The 27,939-nt window shown below is 41.7% G+C and overlaps 1 protein-coding gene across 1 annotated transcript; it reads left to right on the plus strand.

Annotated features, from left to right (window-relative positions):
- ITIH2 (inter-alpha-trypsin inhibitor heavy chain 2) lies at positions 957 to 27,865 on the plus strand. Its single transcript, XM_021385309.1, has 21 exons — positions 957 to 1,339; positions 2,917 to 2,991; positions 6,970 to 7,005; positions 7,733 to 7,905; positions 8,607 to 8,711; positions 9,046 to 9,208; positions 10,680 to 10,787; positions 12,321 to 12,449; positions 13,157 to 13,273; positions 14,564 to 14,732; positions 15,866 to 15,991; positions 16,623 to 16,804; positions 17,366 to 17,551; positions 18,345 to 18,484; positions 19,049 to 19,221; positions 21,128 to 21,262; positions 23,450 to 23,563; positions 24,068 to 24,266; positions 24,886 to 25,058; positions 25,716 to 25,827; positions 26,254 to 27,865. Exons 1-21 carry the CDS (start codon positions 1,256 to 1,258, stop codon positions 26,399 to 26,401), a joined length of 2,847 nt encoding a protein of 948 aa, XP_021240984.1. The 5' UTR covers positions 957 to 1,255; the 3' UTR covers positions 26,402 to 27,865.

Below are 27,939 nucleotides of genomic sequence, written 5' to 3' on the forward strand. Positions count from 1 at the left end.
CGTGTCTCTAAGAGCTGAAATAGAGCTTAGGGATTAAGTAATAAACATTTCCATGGCAGTGGGTTGAAAGGCTGAAATTTTGCTTGGTTTCCTTGTGAATCTTTGAATGCAGTTTTAGGTCTCAGCCTGAGAAGTGGTCTGTTGAAAAGATGGAGGAAGGATGTGTAACAGCAAACTGGTGCTGTAGAATTTTTTTACTGAAGCATCAAAATGTGACATAGCATAGAATAAGGTGACAGAATACGCTAGATATACTATGCTATACTATGCTATGCTATGCTATGCTATGCTATGCTATGCTATGCTATGCTATGCTATGCTATACTAGCTATGCTGTGCTATACTGAACTACACTATGCTAAACTACACTATGCTAACACTATGGTTGGCTGTTCTGCCCCTAGATCCACACAATAATTCAATCTTTCCCAATGGGATTACTTAGATGTCTGCAAATTTCCTTTCTTTCCAAAAGAGTGGATGTGGAACACCAGCTCCTTTTGCCAGAAAACACCTTTCTCCCTTCTTTCCCCCTTTTGCCTTAATGGCTTACTTTATCTCATTTCTTCAAGTGACCAAAGAGGCAGAAAGGCCAAAACGGCTTCAAAAATCACCCAGGAGCCTTACAACATGCTTTTGAAAATATCATTTTCAAAATTTTCAAAAGCTTTCTGATGACTAACTTCAATAAACTAGAGGTATCCTACCAGCAGCTATGATCTTTCCCAGTTAGAGAGGGAAAAGGGTCTTTGTGTGGATCAGGATCCAGCCCAAAGGTCTCTGCCAGCCACTGCGAGATGACTGGATGGAAGAGCCCTTTAAGAAACACAATATTGCTGCCTCCATCACCCTGAGAACCAGTCTCCACCTCATTTACTATAAATAAATAGTCTGGGAGTGAGTTCTTGCTTTGATCCTTGCAAGTCCTAGATATCCAAGGTCTGTGCCTAGCAGGAAATTAGTCAAACATCATGGGAACCCACAAAAGCAAGAGGTGAGCCTATCCAAGCCTGAGCTGTTATCGAGGGCAGAGCCAAGTGAAGACACTGTTTGGATAACCCTTGCTCGGACACCACAGCTCTGACTTGCGTTGCAAGGCAAATATTTACCTATGGCCTAAACAAAGTCAGTGTTTCAAAACTTTGTGCAAAATACTACATAACCCCCATCAGTTTCCTTGAACTTGTCTCAGAGAAGGAAAGATCTTGTGTCTAGTCCCTATGCTGGCTGTTCTCAAGAGACAAGCAGGAAGAAAATGAAGTGTCTGATCTACTTCATGGTTTTGTTCCTCATTTCTGAAGTAGGAAGCTTTGATCTTGTTATCGATGGAATCCCAGATGTGAGTACTTCCAGCAGGGCCCAGGGCTGCCTTCCTTGCTGAAGTCCAGATTGGTGCAGCAACTGGCTTCAGTGAGAGCAGGACTGGGTCAGTGCTTCATGTTCTGTTTGTGTCTCATAGTTTCTCTCCTACTTTGAGCTGAAATAGAATTGTTTTGTTTGGTTTTCACCAAATGGTTTTCCCCATTACTTTTTCATATTATTAAAGCTGGGACAGAATGAGCATTTCCAATTTCCTTTCAAACAGGATTCATATTTTTAACAGAGCTTTGCTTTTGCTGGTGGCTTTAGCCTTTACATATTCAGTTAGGCTCCTACGCTCAGAGGTCTGGTGTATTAGATTCCATTCCCCAGATTAAGAAGAAACTCAGAACCTACATGTCTTTTTGAATGGGTTCTCTTGTGTGGACATCCATGAATTTCAGCAAAGTTCCATATGAACTCAGATTATTGTTAACAGAAATGCAAATAAAGAGTTAAGATCCTATTGACTCTACATTCCTCAGCATGAGGTTGAGCTATCTTATAGAAAAAACATGTGATTCTTAGAATAATATAATAACAAAAAGAGGTTTTGTTATAGTTTTATTCAAAAGTCAAAATTTAAAGGCCTAGACTCAGGCAAGCTTGTATTTGAGTGTCTACACCCATTTCCACATTAATTAGAAACTGCTTCAAATTCAAATTTGCATTCTGTATTGCAGTCTTTCTGCTAAGTCAGCAAGAATCATGTGAAGCTTTCTTTTCTCTTGGAAGAATAACAAAAGAACCAAGGAGAGAGATATTCCTTTTTTTTCTTTCTTCTTCCAGCACCTTTCATGACACAGTGAGATTTTTATCCTGAGTTTATGATTCTTGTGAAAAATAGTCCAGAAAAATATTTCTGTGCTCTTCTCTACCACAGTCATCATATCATTTTAACATCAATGTGCTTAAGCAATTTAAGTTTATTTTGTGCAAACCTTTGTGTGTACGCTATCGTTTAAGTTGGAGAGCAGCTCATGAACCTTGACTTCTTAATTGCCATAAATAAAACTGCTAGCAAACATAGAAGAGTTTCGCTGTGGTTTATGAAGCCCATTTCTAAATTTGTGCAGATGTGCACTTAGGAAAGATCTGATGTTCCTCTGTGTCATTTGGACTCATTTAGTTTCCAAACATAATTTCTACTGGTTTGAGCAGAAATTCTCTGAACTTGCTGGTTTAGGTGAGATCAGTATCTAAAATGTCAAAGTTACCATACACTGACACATCCTGATGATAACCTGCCCCTTGCTCGTAATAGGCACTTCAGTCCATTAAATACTATTCCTTGTTTTGGAAGGAAAGCTTGCAAAATGATGGTAAAAGTCATGGTGTTAAGAGTATACAGAGCTTATTATCCACACAGGGAAATGGAATGTATGAATACACAGCAGTTTGATCTGGGGTGGTTTGCAACTCTACTCCATGCTGGTACATGGGGACATAAATTTATTTTGGAATTGTATTGGAGTGCTAATCAGCAACAATTCAAGTGAGAAATCTAACTGCAAGACAGCAGTAACACATCTTCATTTCCTCCTCTTTCTCCTTTAGGAAGTGGAAAATCTGATTGACGTGGAAATCGATGGATTTCCGTCAAGATCCAGGACAAGAAATGGCAGATACCAGGTACAGTACCCAGCAATACTTCGAGAAAAGGAAAACAAGAATCCCTGGGAGCTCTCCCCAGGCAGTTTGTTCCATTTCAAGGGTTGTGAATGTGCAATCAGGTGGGACCAGCAGATCCTTCAATACACTGAGATCTTCACACATCTAATTGGGAAAACTGATGCTACCCTTTCTGTAGGAACTAGCACAAGGCCTTGTTTCTTATCTGACTTCCTAGGGTAGAACCATAGCATAGATGCCAACTAATGGGTGTAATTGTCTATCTCATTTTGTGTGTGATACATGTGGGGCTGAAAAAAAAAAAGGAAAAGAGGAACTTCTGACACAGGGAATGTGTATTGAAACTCTCTCGTCTTGCAGATAGTCCATTCATTCATATCTAGTTCAGGTCAAAAGAGTGCAGCACAGTGCAACATGGGAAATTAACTGGAGAAGTCTGAGACCAGGGAAGAAAATTTATTTCTAGAGTGCTGATGTGTTGCAGGTGATTGTACACTGTCAGCTTTGGAAAGAGAAGCATTCAAAACAACATTGCAGGAGTTTTCTTGTGTTTTACACAGTAGTAAAACATAATTTCATAATAATGAAATCAGTTGTGTTTGAGGATTTTGATTTTTATTGTGCTGAATGAAAGAAATGTTGTTCAGAGTGGATCTCGTCCTCCCTCAAAGCTCTGGTGTTGCCTGTCTTCAGCTTGTTCAGTATAGCAAAAACAAAAGATCGTCTTGAGTAAAGTTGGATTTCCCAGCATCTTTGAAGTTAAGAACAGGCAACTGTGATTCATCTTCATCCTAAGGTGTGTTTTTTTTTTTTCAAATGGGCCTCACACAGAGTCTAATTGTGGCTTATTGACACCTCAAGATCCAGTTACACTGCCAGAAAGGTGGAATATTTTAGCATAAATATGATTCAAGCCAGTTCACATTTGCCAGATTAGTGTTTGAATAATCTAATGACTATCTAAGCAGAATTCCTCACTTCTTCAGGGCATAATTTCTTTCCAACATATCTGTATTAGCACATGGATTATGTTGTCTCTGTTCTCCAGCTTTTTGGATATGTAGTAATATAGACATATGCTTACAGTAATTTGCGACTGTACTTGTGTTTTTTATTATAGTAGATTATTCATTCTATTCCCACATACTATTTCCCATTCTTTACCTATCAAATGAGTCTTTGCAAACCAATAGAGTGAAGATCTCAGGATGGCTTACCCTTGTGTTAGTTGAGTCACAAGAAAAGATTAATAAATGAGGTGAAAATCAATCCAAAACATCCTAAGGGAGTAGTTATCGGCCAACAGCAGGCACACGGTTACTTACTGTGGCACACTTTTGTTTTAGCACTACATTTTTAGTCTGATTTTTGGGTGGTCCTATGCAGAACCACAAGTTGGACTCGATGATCCTTATAGGTCCCGTCCAACACAGGATATTCTGTGATTTTATGATTTTCATACAGTGAGATCGTTAGGTCACTGGCAACAAAACAACAAAACTCTTTTGCAGAACGTACTGATTAGCTATAAAGACAAATAATTGTTTTCCATGTACTAGATTAGATACTTTAATGAAAAAAAAAATTGTCACAGAGGGATTCCAAAAACACTGTGCCTCAGGTATGCAAATGGTCCTTGACACCACAGATACACAGTGGCCCATGGGTTGGAATGCAGGTAACCTTGTGAACCTCTTGTGATGGAGCAGCTGTAACATTCACATACAGTGATCTGAGCAAAGAGTATTACAGCGAGCTAAATATCCATAGCCTGCACAGATGTCAGGAGAAGATAGGTCTCAGCACACTGAAGTTAGGGCTCTGCATCTATGAAGACCATATCCCTAAAACAATTCCTGAAGCATTTCTTGTCTGCAGCCCAACCCATATTGTGCCACACCTTAGATGTTTCACAAGATATTGCTTCTGTGCAGCACAACCACCAGCAGATCTGGATGTGGTTTAAAAGAAAGGATAGGCCACAAGTTTTCATGCTAGAAATAGCACATCTCATGTGCCACAGAAGTCTCTTCAAGGCCCACATTTTCAATAACCACACCAGCACTCAAACATAAAGTGTAATTATTTACAGCTCTGTCCTCTTGACCTGATGGAATAATTAAGCTCTGCAACCTTTGGGACCCCAGGGGGATGGTTGGGCCAACCCATGTCTGATCAGTAACAGCAGTGGTGGGAGTCACTAGACATGCAAGCGATAAACTCAGTGTCTCCACCAATACCTCCCCCTTTTCCTCCACCCTCACAAAAAAACATCAGGAAGGAAACCTAGGCATCCTGAGAGCTTTATGCACCATTTGTAAGGTGAGCTGGAAACCCAGGCCCCCAGTGAAAAGCAGAAAAGTACCACAATAAATAATAAAAAAACCCCACCTCCTTTGTGCTAAGGTCTTAGTCTTTTCAAAACAGAATTTATTTCATTAGAGGTTCACTTAATTTGTATTCACAGTTTTAATGTTCCCCACCCTAAGGATACGTCTAAGGACAATACACATCCTTCACAATCTGATTCTTTATCAGATGTGAATGGTTCAGTTCACTGTACAATTATTTTTGTAGGGTTTAATGATGGGCAGTGCAAGGATCATCATCATGCTTTGCAGGGGGTATCTAAAGTGCCATAAATGTCCAGGTCCTGAAATTCCAGTCTGGATGCTTCAGGTGGAACCTGTACATCTGTGAAATAAAGCCTCAGTTTGTTCTCAGTGAGATGGAAATCCTGCAGCCTATCTCACTTTAAAGAATCCTTAAAATCACTTCATTAAAATGATCTTGCTATGAGATGTATCACCTCTTAAGCAGATCTAGACTTTCCTGGTATATAAATCAGCTTCAAACAAAATTACTAAACGTACAGCAAGCCTTATATATGCCATTTGATTAAATCAGTGACTGTCAGAATCATCTGTGGGTTTGGGTCCTTCAAGTGCTACTTACATCTGAGATAGGATTGGTCTGGTTTTGTACATATTTATAATTTATCCATCAGTATTTGAAATAGTCTCCCTAGGCTCCTGATCATCATCGGTGGATTGAAGAGTTTCATTCTGTGGTATATAGTAGTGTGTGAAGGAGTTCAGGGAGTCTGTAACATCATAAAAACGGGAGAGTTGTCAAAGCCTCATGTCACTGAAGGCAAGACCCTTCATCATCTTCCTACCCCTCCTCTAGACACTTTCTAATAGCTTTATGTTCTTCTTATATTCTGGCACCCAAACTGCACCCAGTGCTCAAGGTGAGGCCGCACAGTGCAGAGCAGAGGGGACAACCCCTTCCCCCTCCCAGCTGGCAGTGCTGGGCCTGGTGCACCCCAGGGTACGGGTGGTGAATCAGCAATTGGAACAGTCAGCGTGGTTTAGGGCATGACTCATTCAACCAAATAGAGGTATCTGTTTCCAGATGAAAGGGATCGTTCCATTGACTCTGAAGAGCTGAAGTTGCCTGCTTGTGACAAGCTGTAGACTGGTTGTAGGCAGCTGTATTAAACAATCACATCTCCTCCTACAACTAGGGGAGCCAAATCCCACCCCAGGGTTAGACCTACCAGTTTCAGAGAATTAAATAGAATATTTCAGATGGCCACAAGATGTCACCACCTTTTCATAGAAATTTCCAAATGGGACGACTCATATGGCAGGAAATAAACCAACCATTAATGAGCATTGTTTCAGCTCATCTAAGCAGTGTGTACATAATTAAATTGCATATATGAAAATGTACATATGTAATATTGTTTATACAAGGGATACATACTACATATGCACATTGCATAAAACACAATAATACAGATAAGTAAAGTAAGATGAAAGGAATGTGCTCACTGAGTCTGAGAACTCAAATTAATTCTGATCATTTGGGAAAGCAGCTTTTAGATAATTACCGCTGTCTGATCTCTCAAAACAGCCACAATCTATGCTGCTAGTTTTGCTGAAATACTTTCTCCTTATTTTTCTTTTCTAGCGAAGCACATCCGACTGGGGGTATGTTGGAGATCTGGTGAGTTTTTTTCCTCCTCTGTGGAGAAAAATATTGAACAAAGTGATTTTGTAGTTAACCATTTTTTGGAAATCAATTCTTCTGTTTGTTCAGTTCCTTGTTTTTACTGCTGGTTGGGTATTAACCTAATTTCTTTAAACAGCCGACTGTTTGCACAATGCTGTTTATACAACTGCTCTTCTGGGGAGAAGAGCATGGTAAATATGAAGAAATAAGCAACAAAAATGATCAGACAAAGGCTGTATTTTAATGTACCAGTTTAATACGGTTCTGCGACTGCTATGACTTAAGCATTTACAATTCTAGGTCAGTATTCAGTGTTTCAAGTCTTTTTTATTTAGGGCCTTTACTGAAAATTGTAGCTCCTTTCTCGTCAGTATATGATGTTGAGGATTGCTGCATAACCCTTCTATGCTGGATTACACCAACAGAGACTTTCCAAGGACTGACTGCCTGGTGAAAAGCAAGGAAAGCATTCCAGCTTAACAACTTCTCTCTTTCAGATAAAATGTTATAATGAACTATATTCACATGGGCATCCTGCCATAGTCACAGGTACAATATGGAAGTGCCCTGAAATGGAATTCATGATCCACCTGGCTGCCATATTATAATAAAAAAGTGGTCAAAAAAAGAGCACTGAGTCTATAAGAGGAGTTGAAATCACCCTCTAGGGCATGTTTCCTACCTGTATCCCAAATTTATAGAGTCATTTTGTCAATTACAGGTGGAGGATGATGACAAGATAGGTCTTTACAGCTATAAAGTTCAATCCACTATAACATCACGGCTGGCCAACACAATGATCCAAGCCAAAATGGTGAATAATGCAAAACGGTCCCAGCACATAGTGTTTGATGTGCAGGTTCCAAAAGGAGCTTTTATTGACAACTTTACTATGTAAGTAGTGGGCAGATATCAGCCTTGTGCTCTGGCACTTTCAATAATAAGGGTGAATGTCATGGGGGAGGGGTATTCTTAAAAGCAAAAAACTTTCTATCATTTTCCAGCTTCAGTGTAATTTCAGTGTGCTTTCCCAATGAAAAAAGGCTTATGTCATTGTATTATCTATCTGTCCATCCCTTCGTCCCTAGTAATTATTGGGCCATTGGCCAACATCAACAAAAATTGACAAAAGGACAGGAGTCTCAAACAGACTACTTGTCTTTGGCAAATTGACACCAGATCAAAGGGGAGCGAGACCCAAATGAGAGCCCTCACTGAACAGCTTTTTTCAAAGAGGCAGCAGCCAGCTTGCTGGTCAGCAGACATGAACTGATCCGTGTTTCAAAACACCATGAAATGAGTAACTGCTTGTCTTGCCCAAAGCACTGAGAAGTGTGAAGAAGGTGGAGAAGAGTGGTTTCTCCTCAGAATACAAGAGTGCCAACTGCATGAAATAAAGAAGCAGCTAGGGAAAAAGATGCAGATCTGCTGGAAAACAAGCTTCATTAATTTGGCATTAAACAAGAACCTTATTATTTTATTTCCCAGTGGGTTATAAAGAGATTGGATTTGACAGATTTTTTTTTTTAAGTAAAGAAATAATTACTGATTATGAAGATCTTTCTTTTGCAAACAGACTGTCTTCTCTGTCCTAGGGATGTCAATGGTATAACATTTACCAGCTCAATTCGAGAAAAGTCTGAAGCCAGAAGAATGTACTCCCAAGCAAAAGCCAAAGGCAAAGCTGCTGGAATAGTGAGGTATAAGGATTTTGGCATATGGATACTGTACTGAACTTATTCATAGGAGGACTGAGCCAATCTATCCCAGGAGGGGAGATAAGACATGCGTTCCTAGTGAGAAAAATGGGTTGGAAAGGCAGGCTTTGCTTGCCTACAGCAACCTTCATATTTAACTTAACTTCTGCTTCTGCTTTCAGCTCAGTAAAACATATTGTGCTAACAGAACTGCAGGTCCCTGGTATAGGTCACAGTTAGAACTGGATTCAGGAAATGTATAAATCTAAAAACTATGCAAAAAAAGCTCTCATTTTCCTTGTATTTTCTCAAAATAACTCCACAGCTAACTTTTCAGGAGCAATGCCTTGGATATGGAAAACTTCAAAACTGAAGTGAATGTGCCCCCAGGAACAAGGATCCAGTTTGAACTTCACTACCAGGAAATGATTCGAAGGAAACTGAGCTCCTATGAGCACGTTATCTCCGTGAAGCCAGGGCGCTTGGCAAAGCACATGGAGGTAAAGTAGAGCTGGTGTGTGTAGGTAGCATCCCACAAGTGAATTCTCCCTGAGAAGGAAGACCTTTCTATGAGCCTCATGGCCGGCCATTTCTTCTACTGCTCCTTCCTTTCATATGGGCTTGAAACAAATAGCCCCAAGGTCACTGGGCAGGCCATCAGGAGACACTTCAAGCCAGAAGTTCGTGTATTTATATGAGTGATGAGCAAATTTGTTCTGTCTCCTCTCAATTCAGGTTGGATATTAGGAAAAAATTCTTCTAGAAAAAGTGGTGAGGCACTGGAACAGGCTGCCCAGGCGGGTGGTGGAGTCACCATCCCTGGTGGTGTTCAAGAAACATGGAGATGTGGCACTGAGGGACATGGATTAGTTGGCGTGGTGGGGATGAGCTGAAGGTTTGGATGGATGATCTCAGTGGTCCTTTCCAACATTAATGACACAGTTGGGCATCTCCTGGACTGTGAATGACTCATGACAGTACCCCTTGAACAAATGAGCTTTGGTCTATACATACCCCTGTGTAAATTCACCTTGACTGAAGGAAAACAAACAAGATATGCTGTTGTTGTTTTGTTTTTTTTTAACAGAGTTTTTCACAATAATCCCAAATGCATGAGATAGTGTCCTATTAGAGTAGATGTTCTCTGTATGACAGTTCCTCCACACATGGCTGTCTAAAGATGATTTGCCTTATTCTTACCCTCTCTCTCATACTTATCTAAGAGTATCCTCTATCATCTGCCAAGAGACAGAATTCAGGGCTCAGTGGACATTTCCATCTGGCCATTCTTATGTTTCTGTGTCATAAATGTTTTTCAGTTTCCCACAGCTTCAGCACAAGCTGTAAATCGAAGTTTGCTCCTCACATTTCCTTGGTGCAGGCTGTAGTCTGCTTCAAGCTGTCTAAAGGCCAGAGTAAGTCTTACTGAAAAGGACACTGCATCTTGCTTCCTAGTAAACTTACTATCAGAACTGCAACTAGAAAAAGCCTTTATCTCAGGCCAACAGAATAAAGCCTTTATTTTACAAATCACCCTGACCATCTAACGAAAAGTGAAAGTACTCTCTGTGGAATAGAACTCAGTATCTTGTGTTCTTTCTGGCCTCAGAACCCAAAACAACACTTAGGCAGAATCAATTCATACATACCTTTCTGAAAGCATGAATTGAATTTGTGCTTTTTTGCTTTGACCTTGATTCCTATCCCATTAGTTGCTGTAAGGGGAGGCAGAAGGATAAAGAATGAGCATTTCCACCAAATTCTTCCTATCCTTTGGACATATATTTTGTCTTTCCATCAGGGTTTGGTTTTAATATTACATAGGCCCCCATCCCAAGTGAAACTAGCCCTACAGGAGCATTCTCAAGAATATCCCACTCTCCCTCTGGAGTTTGGCTGTGGGGGGTTTATGGGATCCTGCCGCAACAGTGGCACTGCTTCATACTAAATGCCCTCCTTTCCTGCCTCCAGGTGGATGTCCGCATTATTGAGCCACAGGGAATTCGCTATGTGCATGTTCCTAATTCACTCGGAGATCATTTCAATGGAATCACCACCATCTCCAAGGGAGAGAAAAAGGTAACAGTCACAGTGTGGAAATAGCATGAAAATTCAGTTTTCATATTTATTCCTACACAGTTATGGTATTTCCTCATACTTCCTAAAAGCATTTAAAAATATGACAAAATGTACTATTTTCCTTATTGCTATCTAACCATATGTACAAGATGCTCAAATATTACAGTGACAGCAATACAGAAACAGTGTGTAGACCATCTTTCTTTGCACAAACCTTTCAAATTATAATTCTGAAAGAGCAGTACACAGGAATTGCTGGATATGAAAAAGGTGGATGATGAATGTCAAGTAGAATAACCATTCTGGAGTAGCTCCACAATCTCAGTTCCAGCTGAGAACATCTACCTGGGAGATTTTTTTAGGACTGCTCTTTTCCTTGACATGCTTACCCTACCTTTCTCGAACATAGCTCTTGTGTATATATAAACCTTACAATAGTAGAAAGTTTTTCCTCGACTCTGGGAAGGCACAACTCTTCTCACTTTCTGATAGAGATCTAGCACAAGGTGTGTGAATCAGACCCAGAAAGTCTGTGTATATTACTATCATAATTTATCAGGCAGTACTGTTCCTTGATATCCAGGCTCAGCTTCATATCTCATTCACTCACATTCCTACTTCAGCAAACTAATTCAAAGGTAATGTAGGCAGATATCATCTGAGAGAGTTTAATCAAGAATTTGAAGGCAAATAAGTGAACAATAATTCAGAGCCCCATTCAGCTGTTTTATGGCACATTCTTCTCAAGTCTGGAGGTGTTATTTGTTGCCATTATTCACCTTTATTGTCAAGGCAGTATTCTTGACAGCATATGTGATAGATATATAGCAAAATGTCCCCAATATTAAAATAGTCCCAAGTATTCATAACATTAAAAGAGAGAGAACGTTTCATGTTCCAAAGACCTTACGGTATAAAGAAGATGTTGCAGAAGCACTAAACTCTGTAAGCATACAAGACAGCTTGTCTTTGGATGCATATATTATGACTTAACTTCTCAAGAAGTTTTGAGTTACCTGGTCAAAGCAAAGAAATGATAACATAGCATCTGCATAAGCACTCACAGGACTAACGAGAAAAATTTCTACCACTCAGTTTACAGACAAATTACAAGTTCTTATTTCTTCAGGGAAAAAAAAAAAAAAAGAAAGAAACAACAGTAAACCTACTTTGAAAGCCAATTAAAAATACTGGTAAAGTTTGGGATACTTTCAACTAAGAAAATGGTAAATAAGCCAGAATATTGCTTGCTAGAAATGAATTGCCCAGCTCTGATGGAAATAGTTGATACTGCAGATACGAGTCACCATGCTTGTGTCACAATTGCTACTGCTGAATCAGCATATCTAGGCAAATCTCAGAGCAGTTTTGTTTTGAACTGATAAAGTCCATTTTCCATTTCAACTAGGTGTGTAAATAGAGAAAAGAATCTTTCAGAAGAAGAAGATATGTCATAAATAGATGAACTCTTTATTTCAATGATTCGCCTTTCTCACAACATCTAATTAACTGATGACCACTTCTCATTTCAAGGCTCATATTTCTTTCAAGCCAACAATGGCTCAGCAACGAAAATGCCCGACATGCTCGTCCACAGCAGTAGATGGAAATTTTGTGGTGCAGTATGATGTGAACAGAGAAAGCAAGGGTGGAGAATTAGAAGTAAGTATCTCTGTTTAACCAGGACTGGTAAATACAGGAATTGCTGTCATTAGGCAAACTGTGCTAAACCTCATTGCATTACTTCTGAAGTTCCATCATTGCATTACTTCTGCAGTTCACTAGGCAGAAATCAAGCTCTACTGGTATGTGCAGAGAGAACAAGCATCAGAAAGAGCTCTGTATCCAATTGAAAGAACAGAGAGATTTTAAGTGTGCAGAACAGATTTACTTAATTTATGACTAAGTCATGGTCCTACATATAGTCAGGAGCAGATTTCTGTCTTGTCCACAAGCCAATGTCTTTCATACCTAGCAGTTGCCTGGTGATTTAAAGTTGAATCAAAGGGCAGTCACTGGAAGTTGTACCGATATATTACAAGACAACCAGAATACCACTATTTTTATGTTAACATGAAGCAGAGATATGGGAGTTGAATTATTACGTAGAGAACGGGCTTTTTAAAAACGTGTTCATTCCTCGCCATGCCAGTGCATGGCAGTTGTCTGAGAACCAGGTTCAGCTTTCCTTGATAAACAATAAAGAGTGTAGATGGTGCACGGCTACAAATACACGTGTATGTGCCGAGCTCAAAATAAGAATTGGCCCACCGAGAGGAATAGCATTTTTGGCTCTGTTATTATCTTGAATTTCCTGGCATCTTTACCGTAGCTCATTTTACAGTGAGGTTTATTATTTTATTTTGCAGATTTTTAACGGCTATTTTGTTCATTTCTTTGCTCCGGAAAATCTTGATCCTCTGCCCAAAAACATTTTGTTTGTTATAGATGTCAGTGGATCAATGTGGGGACTGAAAATGAAACAAGTAAGTGTTTGACTTAAAGAACCTTCTGCCAACATTTCCCATGTGCTTTACCATACAATTCTATGGCAGGTTGCCACTCAGATTTACTAGGTTAGCTCTTTACACTTTGCTCTGTCAAATGCTCACTGCATTTGATGAATATTTGATGAATCAAAGAGTTCATGATTTTACTATTTAATTGTAATACTCCTTCCATATTGTAAAGAAGAGATGATGCCATTAGAACACTGATTTTAATTCTAAACTGAGATTTTATTTGACAGATCATAAAGTGTTTTATAAAGACCTCGAATCCCCTTCATTTTAAATCTCCCTTTCTATATCTTGGGGAAGTCTCGGTGAAGGTACTACAACCCCGCCTTCAAATAGTTGTGGACAAGTTGATGGGTTGGTGGTTAGGCTAGATGATCTTCCAACCTTAATGATTCCATGATTCTGAGTTGTTGACTGCCCACTGAAGGGCAGTAAGAATGGTTTAGATAATATAACCCATGTGGAGAAAGAAATGCAAGAAATATGATTTATTCTGCAAAAAGAAGACCTGGAGAGACATAATCAGCTTTCAAATATGCAAAGAATTGTTCCAAAAGAAAAACCCGCCAACTGACACTAATGCCCACCAAGGGTAGAGTAAGATGGAATCAGATGGATTTGCAGCAGGAAAGATTTACATTAGATAATATAAAAAAGCTTTGTAGAGCTAAGGGGGAAGTTTGTGAGATTGTAAATCATGTGTCACTGAAGATTTTTAAGAGCTGGATATTAGTCTGGGATGATCTAAGGATGTTTGAATTTGCTTCAGAGCATAATACCAAGGCTTGGCAGATTTCTTCCTTGGGGAAATCAATGCTGCAAAACTAGGATGTAGGCTAATCGTCACTTCTTTAAATCACATATCTTCAAACAGATGTTACCCAGCCCAAAATGACAGCGCTGCAGGCAGAGTTAAGTCTCCTGAGCTAGTACAAGTACTTCCTCTCTCCTGGACCAAGACGTCTCACAGACTGCTTCTCTCTCTCACACTCTTTGTTAGCAGGTGTTGATGGGTTGAAGCACATGGATTTGTTCCTGCTAATTGCATTTTTCCCCCTGTGTTTCTTTAGAGAAATGTTCTACTTCTTTATGTTAGAAATGTAAAAAAGGAGAGGTGTAGAGAACAGATGCTGTTTTGGATTCCAGTACTCACATTCCTGTTCATCACAGGCATCTGTTTACTCGTAGCCATGTTAAGAAAATGCTTTCAAGGAAATAAAGTTTAAACCTGTTATCTCTGGAATTTCCTCTTTTCAGACCATCGAGGCCATGAAGGCAATATTGAGCGAGCTCCGTGCTGCTGATCAGTTTTCTCTTATTGACTTCAACCACAATGTCCGATGTTGGAGGGATAATTTAGTCTCAGCCACCCCAGCACAGGTTGAAGATGCTAAGAAGTACATCCAGGCAATCCATCCCAACGGGGGTATGAGGTTTTGATTGCAAGGTGCTCTTGACAGTTAGGTATCACAGGAATGGGTACCTCAGACAGCCTTCAGATTGGTGGAGTATTCTTAACAAAAAGTCTGATTCCTGAGATGGGAAAAGCACGTCCTGGGCTAAAGGAGACCAAAGCTTCCACCTTATTGTGTTAGGGAATGGGCATCTCCTTCCGCTGGATAAGCTGACAGATGTGAACTTAGGTAGAAAGTAAAAGAGCTGTAGATCCTTCTTCTTCCTTCTTAGCATCACCATAATACCACGTCCCAGCAACGAGGTATTTTTGTGTCTGCATGTCACCTCTGCATTACTATGGCACCATAGTACAGCTGCTTTTAATCTATAGGGCCTACCTGCAGCCTCGCAGACCCCAAGTATCCATGAAGGACCACCCTTATGAAGCAGGGTCTCACAAATCCACCTCTAGGGTCTCCAAGGGCTGTATGTTGTAGACTACACAATGTTCTAGTAAGTGCCACCCTAGGCAAAGTGTTCACCCTTTTTGTTCTTCATTTCCTTGTCTGGTAAACAAGAACAGTTGCCTTCTTCAGACTTCGGAAGCTTCATCATGGTCCCACTGGAATTACTGGTAGTAGGAGGCATGAGGAGCCCCACATGGGGACAAGAGCCCATTGAAGAAAGAGTATCAAGATCTGCTCTCTTAACAGAATCTAGGGCAAAATGTGTATGTGTGTGTATATACAAATGTGCTTTAATACTTATAAATATGTGTTCCTATATTTTAACACCATGGTAAGAAAAAATAACATGCTGGTGAACAAATGCAGGAGCAAGTAGATTATAGACTATTTCAGCTCACAGCAATATAAACCCTATTTGATGCTGCTGATTTCAGTAAATGATGTAACTCTAAATGAGGAAAATAGATAAGGTCTATTTAACACAATGACCAACATGCAATAGTTTTCAGCTTCTGTTTCCTTAGGGAACCAGAGTGGTAGCAGATGTGCCATAAGAATCACAGAGGAGGGGTTTTGCTGCCTTGATCTCAGGTCTTTGTCCACGCTGATTAATTCCACTAGAATCTCAGAACTGATCTGTATTTGACAAGACACTCCACATGATTCAAACCTGTTTTCTTCATTATGTTTTTGACAGGCACAAATATCAACGAAGCTCTTCTCCGAGCCACATTCATCCTGAACGAAGCTCAAAATTTAGGCATGTTGAATCCTGACTCAGTTTCCATGATTGTATTGGTCTCTGATGGAGACCCAACAGTAGGTAAGGGTTCTGCTTTAGATGAGAAGAAAGGACAGTGGGATTAGCCTCATAAATGAAAGCAGTACTTAGACACTTTGAGAGTAAGTTAAAAAAAAATCTTCTTTCTTCCAATGGCTGCGCTGCTCTTTTACCAAATGCTATGGATGCCATGAGGCTGTGCACATAAGCTTTCATAAAAGATGAGCAACTACAGAGATGCATAAGTCCAATAGGAGAAGTAATCACAACAGCCTTCAAGAAAATCTCCTCTTTTGATGATTTCAGCTCTTAAAATAACGCAGTCCTAAGTGTAGCGTCAAAATCAGGAAAATAAGGCAGAAGGCAAATTGATCTGGGTTGAAACTGGTAAAGGTCAGAAGCAATCCTTTAGTGTAAGATGCCAGCCCATAAGACAAACTACCATTAAAAATAAGTTTGTTAAAAAGCCAGTCCCAGTGGTAGGATGTCATAAATATGACAAACAAAACCTGTATGGAAATGTATTAGCCTGCAGAGAGCTTGAAGCAGAAATTCTGGGAGAAGTCTAGGCGCATTGCAATTGCAGACTCCCTGGGAAGTCAGTAAGAGTTCTTACTAAGTAATGGAGACTTCCACCATTGCTCAGATGAATGTCACTCTGTGTTTCTCAAAGGTGAGCTAAAGCTGACAACGATCCAGAAGAACGTGAAGCAGAGCATAAAGGATGAATTCTCTCTCTTCTGCCTCGGCATTGGGTTTGATGTAGATTATGATTTCCTGCAGAGAATCGCAACTGACAACCGTGGCATGGCCCAGCGGATTTTTGGAAATCAGGAGACCTCTGCCCAAATGAAGGTGCATTTCTAGCCCATTGCCTTTCAAGCTGAGGATCCAGTTTTTCTCATAGCTGTAGAGCTAACTCTACTCTCTAACTCTACTCCACTAACTAGAGTGGAGTGGCTGTAGGTTCACAATGCAGAGAGAGGGGCTCACTAAAGTCATTTGTTGTTTTGGAGAGTCGTGCAAGATGACAACCTTACATTACCTTAAGTACAAAAATTAGGTGGGAAGCAACCACGTTACACAACAGCCAAGAGCTTGCCAATCTGATTATCAATTGAGGCACAAATACACCTTCATTCAAGTCTTTTAGTTGTAGTATGAACACATCTTTAATAACAACCCGTGGACCATCCCTTGGCTTCCACAAGATTTGGGCCAGACCTCCTTGCTGTACCCACATACAGATGTACCAAGGCTTAATTATAAAGCCTGCATTTGCTGGGGCAGGGAAAGTCCCTCTTGCCCACTGATGCTCCCGGTTTTGTCACCTGCTCTTCTTTCAGTAAGAGTGGCCCATGTAGGTGGTTTGCTTAGGGTACAACAGGCTCACTTCTCTGTTTTCTGCTATCTCAGAGATTCTACAACCAGGTCTCCACCCCGCTCTTGAAGAAGATACAGTTCAACTACCCCCAGGAATCGGTGTCAGATGTCACCCAAAGCAGCTTCCACAACTACTTTGGCGGCTCAGAAATAGTGGTGGCTGGGAAGGTTGACACAGCAAACCTGCAGCACTTGGAAAGCGTAGTCACAGCGACAGCAGTGAGTGGGGCTCTCTCTAGGATACCTTCTCTTGGGGTTTGGGCTGGTTCATTCATTCATGTGTACAGTCTCCTTGCTGGTTATTGCCAGCAGTGTTATGCCTGCTTGGGTCCTGGGTGGAAGCGTGGGGAACCTCACAGGGGTTTGTCCCACAAGGTTTCATAATAGCTTCAAGTTACAGCCAAGAGCAGTCACTACCTGAAGCCTTCAGAAGAACTTGCTCCTTGTAAGAAATGTAATATACAAAATTCAATTGCAAACCAGAATTTGCTCTAAGATGATGGAGTCATCCTTCATGCCTTGTGGAGGTACGGGGAGACCCCCCTAATGTATCTCCTTTCATGGCTGAACTTTTTGCCATTGGGGACTTCAAGCTGGTGGCTCTACACTGTGTTAGGTCCTAGTATTGTCCTTTCATGCTCTGCCTTGTGGCATGTTCCCCATGTTTAAGGGCTGTTCTTCCACATGGAGAAGTATGAGGTGAGGAAGAAATACATCTGGATCCTTCTTTCTGAGGAGGACTCAACAACACTCACAGGGCTCAGGAATTGTCATTTGATACTTGCTACAGAAATCGAGCATGTCAATATTCTTCCCAATCAAAACACAGCTCCCCTTCCAGTGGCAGTCAGGCTGACAGTTGTGGGGTTTTCTGATCTAGAAGTGACAGTGGACAGAGCCAGAGTAGGTCCTTAATGCCAAGCATCTCAGGAGTTGGACAAAAGGGGACCTCAGAGCCACCCCACTCACCTGGCTCACCCTTCAGTGTCCTTTTTTCTCATTTACTGCATAGGCAAATGCAGAGCTTGTCATGGAAACTTTGCGAGATGTTGAAGAGCTGGATGGTTTCATGAAGAAAGACAAATACGCAGATCCGGAATTCACTAAGAAGCTGTGGGCCTATCTGACTGTTAACCAGATGCTGGCAGAGAGGTGAGAAATGTGATCTGTGGTGGGAGGGAAGTGAAGTGTGAGAGCAATCTGGTCCTTCCTGAGACCGCAGGGTTTCAAATGAACACAGTATATATATCAGAGTGAAGGTAGGTGATATCTTCAGCCCTCACACTCCTATCTTAGCACCCATAGATATCAGGGGATAGAGTCTCGGAGCAGTTCTGTAGGGGAAATAAGACTTAGACTCAGCTGTGGAGCTGACTGGAAATGAAATGAATTTGTCTTTCAGAGTGTAAGAGCTATAGAGAGTTTAAGGAAAAAGCCCTTTGACAATAGGAAGTCTGATGAATACCACGTGAAGAAGAATGAGGTCTTCTGCTGAGACCAGAAGATGAGACTGAGCTTCTATGAGTCCAGACCAATGTCCACATAAGCCCAGAATAGTCTACTTGTACAGAGTGTGTTCACATAGGCCTTCAGCCTTGCCTTATTGCAGCGTCTGGATCCCACCACCTTGGCTCTATGACTGCTCTGTGGAGACACAAACACAATGGTTGGTGTGCAGAGCTATTAACTACGCCTTCTGTTTTATCTTCCACCCAGAAACACAGCCCCCACTGCAGCTTTGAAGAGGAACATCACCAAATCCATCCTACAGATGTCCCTTGACCATCATATTGTTACGCCCTTCACTTCCATGCTGATAGAGAACTCTGAAAAAGATGAGATAATGCTGGCAGATCAGCCCAGAGACCCCAGGAGGGGATGCTGCTCAGGTCAGTGTCTCAGTCCACTACACTGTCATTTTGGATTTGTTATCCTTGTTTTTTTTTACAGACTAACGTCTGTTGTTGAGTCAGACTGTTGGTGCTTCTAGGACAACCTCTACTTTCAGAGAAAGCTGACCAAATCTTCAGCTACTTTGACAGCATCCTGTTAAGCAAGTGTTCTTTGGAGCTATAGGACTCAGCACTGAATGTGCTGACATTACAGAGATGGGCTTCCCAGTAAACCTACTAAGTCACAGATTTAACATCTTCTTACTTGGGCAGATATGTCTAGTTCCCCACAAGGTATAGAATTGACCAAACTGTGTCTTATCATCACTTTCATCTCTTGGAAGCTTCCCAAGGTTGTTAGCAATCAGATGTGAGCATATGCGGTATCTGGGTTGTCATAATAATATAGAGTGTCTCAATAATTAAACTTCTGGATTACTCCTTTAAATCCATTACTTCACATTCCTTGTTACAGCAACCCTGTTTCTAGCCAGATGAGGTGAAGGTGCCTTGTTCTGGCATCAGATGATAGAGTCAGTTGCAAAGCTGTTGAGATCTGTGGGCCATCCCCATCCAGCCATGTGCTACCTATGAAATAACAGCAGCTGTTTGTGCTCTCACGAGTCAGCAGTTTGAAAAAGCACAACTGTTGCTGTTAGGAAAACATTGCCAATGCAATGTAACAAAAGCACTGAAAGTATAAGATCAACTCTTTGGACAACTGAGTCTGGTGATTTGCAATTTATTAATAAATAGGTGAGTTTACGATTGTCTATGAAGGAAAGAAGCAGTCTACATTAGGGCAATGGACAACATCTGACATTTCACACTGCAAGTGGTGGTGACTTTGCTAAGAGTCCAAGCACGTTCAGCACTCAGTTCTCACACTCCTGGTTGACTATAACCATGTCCTCGTGCTGCCTCAGTGAAATGAAATTTTCATGTCTGTCAATTGTCATTTTCTAGTCCATTTATTTGTCTTTTCAATTTGCAAGTCTGCAGCTGAGATCCAAAGAGAAATGAAATGTTTGTTACTTACCCTGTGTGCTACAGCTCATGACTATCAAAAAGGTCAGCACAGGAATGGCAGGTATTACAGTGGAAATGCAGGACAGATTCAAAGGACTCAAGTGATTTGAACATTTGGTCCTTGTGTCTTTTGTCAGAATAGTCAAAACTTGACAGCACTGAAATCAGGGTCAAAACTTCTGTGGTTTTCAAGGGCAGTAGAACTTGACTTCTGAACCTCAGCAGAGAACAGATGTTGTAGAAGTACTATCAGAGTAAATCTTTGCTTGTGATTGTGCAAAACATGCAGGCTGTACCAAAATGTTTGTGTATACAAGGCATGAAATGGGTAATCCGAAGCAGCCTTCTCTGTCTGTCCCTTTACAAATTTAATTAGAGCTCCACTGTCTGCATGAACAGAGACTCAGTGTCTTCCAGTGGAGTAACACATTTTTCAAAGGATTGTTTAATTGTCCTTTTATCAGAACAGACTTATTGCAAAACCGGACTAAACCTTCATGACACATCTACCCTTTTCTTGAAAACTCTAGATTTTCAACACGCAGTTTTTCATTTGGCAGAACACTTACAGCATTGCTTTGAGGGTCTAGCTGAAGTGGGACCTATTCACATGAATGAGGGTCAAAACGTCAGGCTCCATTTTTCAGCAATAGCTTATGAGTAGCTGAACTGAAATGGTAAGTGGGTCATGTTACTCTGACAGTGACACTGGCACAAATGCTTCCTAACAGTAAATTTGCCTGTAGTAAATAGTACCGTGCCTACTTTACATCGGCATAATGATATCAGGCTCTGATTCAACACATTACTTCAAAAATTACACTATTAAAATGTCTTCACTAATGAAAACTTAATTACGACTGTCATTTAACAGGTACTTTAGGATTAACTCCAAATGCACCCGATAATAATAGAGGTATCCCACCCTGGGCCAATGTCACTGCCGTACCGGTCAGCTTCATGCCTGAGCATAGGAGTTCTCCTGTGTCTGCTGTCAGCATAAACAGAGGTAAAAGCTACAGCATTTCATAGGGTCATCAAATCATATAGTCATTAAGGTTGGAAAAGACCACTAAGATCTTTCTTTGCAAAGAAGCGCCGTACAGCAACACTCATTACCCTATAAACAAATAAAGGAAATAATCGTAATTGTTGGGAACTTTGGGAATTGCAGCTTCATGAATGCTTTAAACCAGCACTGAAATTGTAGGGGGGCAACTGGATTGAAGTAAAACTGAACACAGCAATTTAGCAAAGGGTGATACCTCACGCAGGATCACCATCAACTGCTCTATTTTTTCTTGTTGAGTTTTCTGTGCTATGTACAAGCTGTATCTCCATTTAAGATAGTTCACAAGAGAAGAAAACACCTGCTGTGGCTGGCTGAAGAAGCTGCTCCACACTGCAGAGGACCTCAGTGTGAAAGGCCCTCGATACAGCCCATGTTAAGGTCTGTCCATGGCACAATCATTGGTATCGTAGATCACAGCCCCCTCAGTCAAATTCCTGCAAATCCACCTGGTGCCCAAGGGTTACTCTTTTCTTTATAAAATATCGAGCCACTTTGACTTTGAATAGATGAATCTGTAAAAATATGCCCTAAGTTACAAGAGTGTGACTAGTTCAGACCCTAACAGGGTCGAATAGTCACCCCATCTGCTGCTGTGTGCTCCCCAAGGCTGAGGCTGCTCACTGAGCTTCTTTGCAGCAGCAAAGCTAATGTGAAGTTACTACCATTGTAAATGGCAGCAAGAATGCTCTGTGGAAGATAAAAATCTCTGAATGCACTGATGACTGATGGGTCCTGTTAACACTTGGGCCTTTGCCACAGCTTAGTGCCTGCTTACACAGAGTAGCTGGGAAAGGTATTGCCTACAAAAGCAGTGTAACTGCAATTACTCTGTGAGTATGGCTGTGTGTGGATGTGTGTATTTATACAGCTATCAAACAAATTGCTATCCAACACCTTCCCTGCACAGATCGAGGGTTAATTTAAGATAGAGACAGTCAGGAAACTGCTTGGAAAAGAAGAGGAATGAGGCAAAGTGACCTGTCCACCATATATATGTATTTTGCACTGGTAATTCTTAGTATTCTGGGAAATATTGATCAGAACAGCATCAAGCTGAAGAAGATCAAGAGTCAGTAGGAATAGGGAAAGAAGGTTGAGGGCTATCTCCAATATTCCACATACTCAAAAGATGTAATATATTCAAAAAGCTTCTTCACTCTGTGGAATTTCATAGAATCACAGAATTGTTAAGGTTGGAAAAGACAACTAAGATCATCCAGTCCAACCATCAACCCATCCCCACCATGCCCACTAAACCATGTCCCTCAGTGCCACATCTACACGGTTCTTGAACACCTCCAGCGATGATGACTCCACCACATCCCTGGGCAGCCTGTGCCAGTGCCTCACCACTCTTTCTGAGAAGAAATTTTTCCTAATATACAATCTGAACCTCCCCTGGCACAACCTGAGGCACCTCTCGTCATATTTCTGTTACCTGGGAGAAGAGGCCAACCCCTACTTCATGACAAGCTCCTTTCAGGGAGCTGTAGAGAGCGATAAGGTCTCCCCTGCGCCAGCAGGTACCACCATTTTTCTGTGAAGAGAATTCTGATCAAGGGCCTAGGATTTGCCTTGGGTACAGGATGAGTTAATACTTCCAAAACATGAGGAACAGCAGTGTTTGAGTGGAAGCTGGCCAGGATAACCCTACAGGCAGCAATGAGTACAGAGATGTCTCTGAATGTTGGCAGGGAGGTGGTCAGCTGGCCCTGAAAATTGCTTCAAAATGCTCTGAGTGCAGCGGCTCAGTCTTTGTTTCCCTCATCTCCAGAACAGGTATAGAATCTTAGAATCATTTGAGTTGGAAGGAACTCTTAAAGGCCATCTAGTCCAACTCCCCTGCAATAAACAGGGACACCTACAGCTCAGTCAGGTGCTCAGAGCCCCATCCAGTCTGACTTTGAATGTCTCCAGGGATGGAGCATCCACCACCTCTCTGGGCAACATCTTCCTCACCACCCTTATTGTAGAAAGCTTTTTTCTTATATCCAGTCTAAATCTCCCCTCTTTCAGTTTGAAACCATTTCTCCTTGTCTTATCACATCAGATCCTGCTGAAGAGTCTGTCCCCTTCTTTCTTACAGCCTGCTTCTCACACCTGCTTCTTTTCTCTATGTTTCAGTTGACAATGACCCACATTTCATCGTATACCTGCCCAAGAGCCAGAGGAACATCTGCTTTAATATCAACTCAGATCCCGGACATATCCTAAACTTGGTTTCTGATCCTAGTACTGGTAAGGGAATAAAAATCACAGTTTACAGCATGCTTTTCCTTCCTTCAGGTCTGAGAGGTGTTGAAAGAGAGCAGGTGAAGTGTCCAAAAGGAGGATGCATGGTGACCCGAGTGTGGCAGCAGGTGGAGGGAAGTGGTTATTTCCCTCCACATCTGGAGTACTGTGTCCAGCTTGAGGCTTGCCGGTACAAGAAAGATGTTGACAATCTGGACCAAAATTAGTGGTAGCTACAGAGATGATTATGAGGCTGGAGCACAGGATGTAAAGAGAGACACTGAAAGAGCTGTGTTTGGTCAGTCTTAAAAGAAAGAGACTCAAAGTCAATCTTGCTGCCTACAACCACCTACTCAGAAGACAAACATAGCCAGAGAACTCTTGGAGATGCACAGCAGGACAAGAGGCAATACAAATGAACTGATACAAATCAAATGCAGATTAGAGATTAAATACTAGGAAAAAATTTCTCACCCAAGATTTAGGCAACATCTTCTCTGCTCTTCACAGGAGTCGTCGTCAATGGGCAGCTAATTGGGGCCAAGAAGGAGGAGAATAAGAAACTCAGCACCTACTTCGGCAAATTTGGTTTTTATTTCAAAAACAAAGGCCTGAAAGTGGAGATTGACACAGAAACAATAACGCTGAAAGATGGATCTTACAGCATCACGTTGACCTGGTCTGACACAGGACACATCATTCGGAAACAGTAAGTTGCTGAGCATTTGTTGTCTGCCCTGTGCAACTTAACATTGGGCTTACCCAACTCTGGGTGGGATCCACGTTGCAAGGTGCCTACATTTGGGCATGTTCACCTTAGGTCTCATTATGAATATTATGAAGTTAATGAAGATTAGACAACAGGGCCAAGAAAGTGATTCAGTTGACCAAGCAGAATTAGGAAGAGCTGGATTTCTTTCTCTGCTGCTGACTATGTTAAGAGCCAGTTGCCTAAACATAAGCATCTTGTGTTATTTGGAGTATCCAAGGGGCTCCTGACATGACTCCAAGCATCCACACCTTCACCAGCAGCAAAACTGGACACCCTACAGCACTGGACCCTTGCCTAGTGGATGGGATCACTTCCTAAATTTCCATTCTTCATAACAGGAGCTTAGATTTGTAGGGCAGGATTTGGTTGTCTGAAGATGGGCATGAAGCGTCCTGTTAGACACCATCCTGCCAAACCTCTGGGTGCTGCTCCCAAGGCTGTGAGTTTCTGTTGTGCTATCTGCCATCCGCATGCAGTTGATGTGTTAGAGAAACTCAAGGGGTCTGAGCGCTTACGTGTGGCCAGCTGAACTGAGCCCTTGTTTTGCCTCTGCTAGGCTTCTCATATCGGTGAAGAAAGCAAGCAACGTTACTATCAGAGTGGGTGAGGAAATGTCCTTCATGGTTTTACTGCACCGCGTGTGGAAGAATCACCCGGTGAACGTTGACTTCCTGGGAATCTACATCCCCCCTGAAAACCAGTTTTCTCCTGAAGCTCATGGGCTGATAGGTAAGGGCTGCATGTTGGGTGAAGGGGGGACTCTAAGAAGGATTTTTGCTAGAATGAATCAGTTGGCTCTGGGATTGCTCCAAGAACACTATAGATCATAAGCAGCCAGGAGGTTATTCTTCATCCCATGGGCATTTTCATAAAAGGCCTGCTAGCCTTCATGACTCTACCATGGGGCTTTCCCAGCTTGGCTATTGTGTTGTGACTTGGAGGAAAAAAAAAAAAAAAAGTGAAACAAACCTCTCAAACCTTCTTTTTGTACTAAAGTCTTTAATTCAGCTCTCCCTTGAAGAGCACTGTTCTGGCAAATAGCACAAAACAAAAGCAAGGGCTTAGTCCATAGGGAAAAACAGCCCTCCGAGCCCCGGACCCACCCAAGGCTCCCTTTAAGATGTGGGAAACCTGTGCAGCGGATTGTTTTCCCAAATACTCTTCACAGCTCCCATCTGCCTAAGTAGAAGTTTTCTGGCTCAGAAGCAGAGCTTTTTACCCTCCCTGTGTGGGCAATCCTATAGTGCTGGAGACAAGATGCTGTGATCCGTGCAGAAGTGGTTTACCTGCTGCATCTAGTTTGGATTTTTAAAAGTGCCCACCGTCAGCGTACATTACAGCCATGGAGGTTAGGACATGCAAAGAGCTTTAAATCTCTTTGATCAGGTCAGTTTACATCTGAACCAGAAGTGTATATCCACAACCAAAGACCCGGGCAAACTCCAGAGAAACCACAAGCCACCATGGAAGTGAAAGGAAACAAACTCACTGTTACTAGGTAGGAATAATATGCCTGATTGCTCTCTTTCTAAATCTGACTTTCTTCTTTTTTTTAATGATCTCGCTGACTGCACCCTTAATAACTCTTAAGGACCTTGGGGATCCCCTGTTTTCCCTCTGCTAACAAATAATCTGGCTTTAGCTGCTGATGAAACACTTGGATTCTTTTGTATTTTTAACGGTGCATGAGCAGTTCTGGCCACGTAGCTGTCCAGCATCTGACTTTGGCTGCGTAGAAGTAGCTGGGATCCCCACAGAAGGGCCCATACAGTCACAGAACTGTGAAACTCATTGCATTCTGTGGTTGTTTCCACTCTGCACCCACTCACCACTCTGGCAGAGCGGCGCAATGAGCCAGCAGGATTAACAGTGTTTTGTTGTCTGCTTGTCATGACTCTCATTTTGGATGGCCTCTTCCTCACAGGGGACTGCAGAAGGACTACAGGACAAGCCGTGTGTTTGGGACTGACGTGCAGTGCTGGTTTGTGCACAACAGTGGGAAAGGTTTCATAGATGGCCACTACAAAGATTACCTCGTCCCCCACCTGTACAGCTTTTTGAAGAAACCCTGAACGCTCAAGCACTAAACCAGTTTATTATAGAAAATTCTTCTCTGCTCCTTCACACCCAGACCGGTAGCTGTCAGCCTATCAAGCCAGAATGACCAAAGGTGACATCACCCCCACTTCCTTTATAAGTGATCAGTGTTTCAAATGTAACTCCCTCTTCCATTAAAAAAATAAATCTATAATAAACTGACATGCTGGATTGTAGGAGGTACCTCGAACTTGCTCTGTCTGATTTTAGTGGATGTTAAAAATTTCAGCTATTTTGTAATATACATCTCACAGCAGACTTGTAATAGCATTGTGGCTTCTATAGTGTGGGTAACATGCACAACCAAATTTAGAACTCATGCTTTCGTCATTTCAGAGAGCAGGGAAAATATAAGTTCATGCACTGCTGGACTGGGCAAAAAAACAGCGGGGTTAAGATAAGCCCAGCCAGGATGATGTGCATTACATACTTGACAAATCTAACAGAAAAGGAAACAGGGATCATGAAGAGTCCCTAGTCTTCTCAGATGTGCTAACCAGTGGTCAGAAGGGTCCTTGAAATAGTTCATGCTACCACATTGCAGGAAAATGAATGAGGTGAGCCCAGAATATCTCTTTTTTTGTTGTTTTGGTAAGCATTTCAGCATCAGTGAAATTCCAACCCAGCTACAGAACTGGGAAGGTAAAGAGCCTGGAATTCAGACTACACAGAAATCACCAGCAGTACTAAAAGCTTCACTTCCAGGGGGACTAGCTCCCAGAAGATGTCATACTCTTCAACAGTAACAGATCAGATCAGTACTGAAGCAACCACGCACATGTACGTACCTACAGCTGGATTTAAAACTCTGCTTTCACAGGCAATCTTAGGAAAAAAAAAAAAAAAAAAGTTGGCCAGATTCTTCTCAGCAGCCCTAATGTAGAACAGGCACTCAAGTAATCCACTTGCCTTCCTGAACGTTGGTGCCCTTTGCCTGTGAACCAAAGACTGGTATGTGATCCTTTCAGTTTTGTTGTCAGGAGTGCACGGATTAACGCGTATTGAGTATCTCTTCAGATCTCTCCTCAGAACTGCATGCGTGTCTTCTGTCTGAAGTTCCTTTCTGCATAATTCTCCATTTTTTTTTAGATACTGCATTACTGCTTGACTTATATTGTGCTTGGGATCCCTGGAAAGCCATTCAGATCCCCTGTGTGAGGTTATTCCAGACAGCAGCTGTTTCACTCAACCTCTGCAGTCTTTCAGCTTTCCTGCAGGGGTCCCCTGGAAACCACGAATCAGGGTTCTCTGAGGTAGAGCAAGGGACAAGCAACACTGACTTTGCCACTGGTAACCTGAACTTTTAGACTGCAGTATAACTGGGGTACACATCCACAACAGCATCCTGCTCTATTCAGCCCACTAAGGAAGGGATACTTCTTTACTTCCAGTACTTGAAGGGAGCGTATAAACAGGAGGGGGAACGATTGTTTATGAGGGTGGATATTGACAGGACAAGGGGGAATGGTTTTAAACTGAGACAGGGGAGGTTTAGGTTGGATGTTAGGAGGCA

This window comes from Numida meleagris, chromosome 1 (assembly GCF_002078875.1).
Source record: "Numida meleagris isolate 19003 breed g44 Domestic line chromosome 1, NumMel1.0, whole genome shotgun sequence".
NCBI classification, from domain to species: domain Eukaryota; kingdom Metazoa; phylum Chordata; class Aves; order Galliformes; family Numididae; genus Numida; species Numida meleagris.

Coding starts and splice junctions, on each gene's coding strand:
- ITIH2 (XM_021385309.1), top strand. CDS start 1,256: ATGAAGTGTCTGATCTACTTCATGGTTTTGTTCCTCATTTCTGAAGTA. Junction 13,274..14,563: donor GGGGACTGAAAATGAAACAA/GTAAGTGTTTGA, acceptor TCCTCTTTTCAG/ACCATCGAGGCCATGAAGGC. Junction 25,059..25,715: donor TGAAGCTCATGGGCTGATAG/GTAAGGGCTGCA, acceptor CTCTTTGATCAG/GTCAGTTTACATCTGAACCA.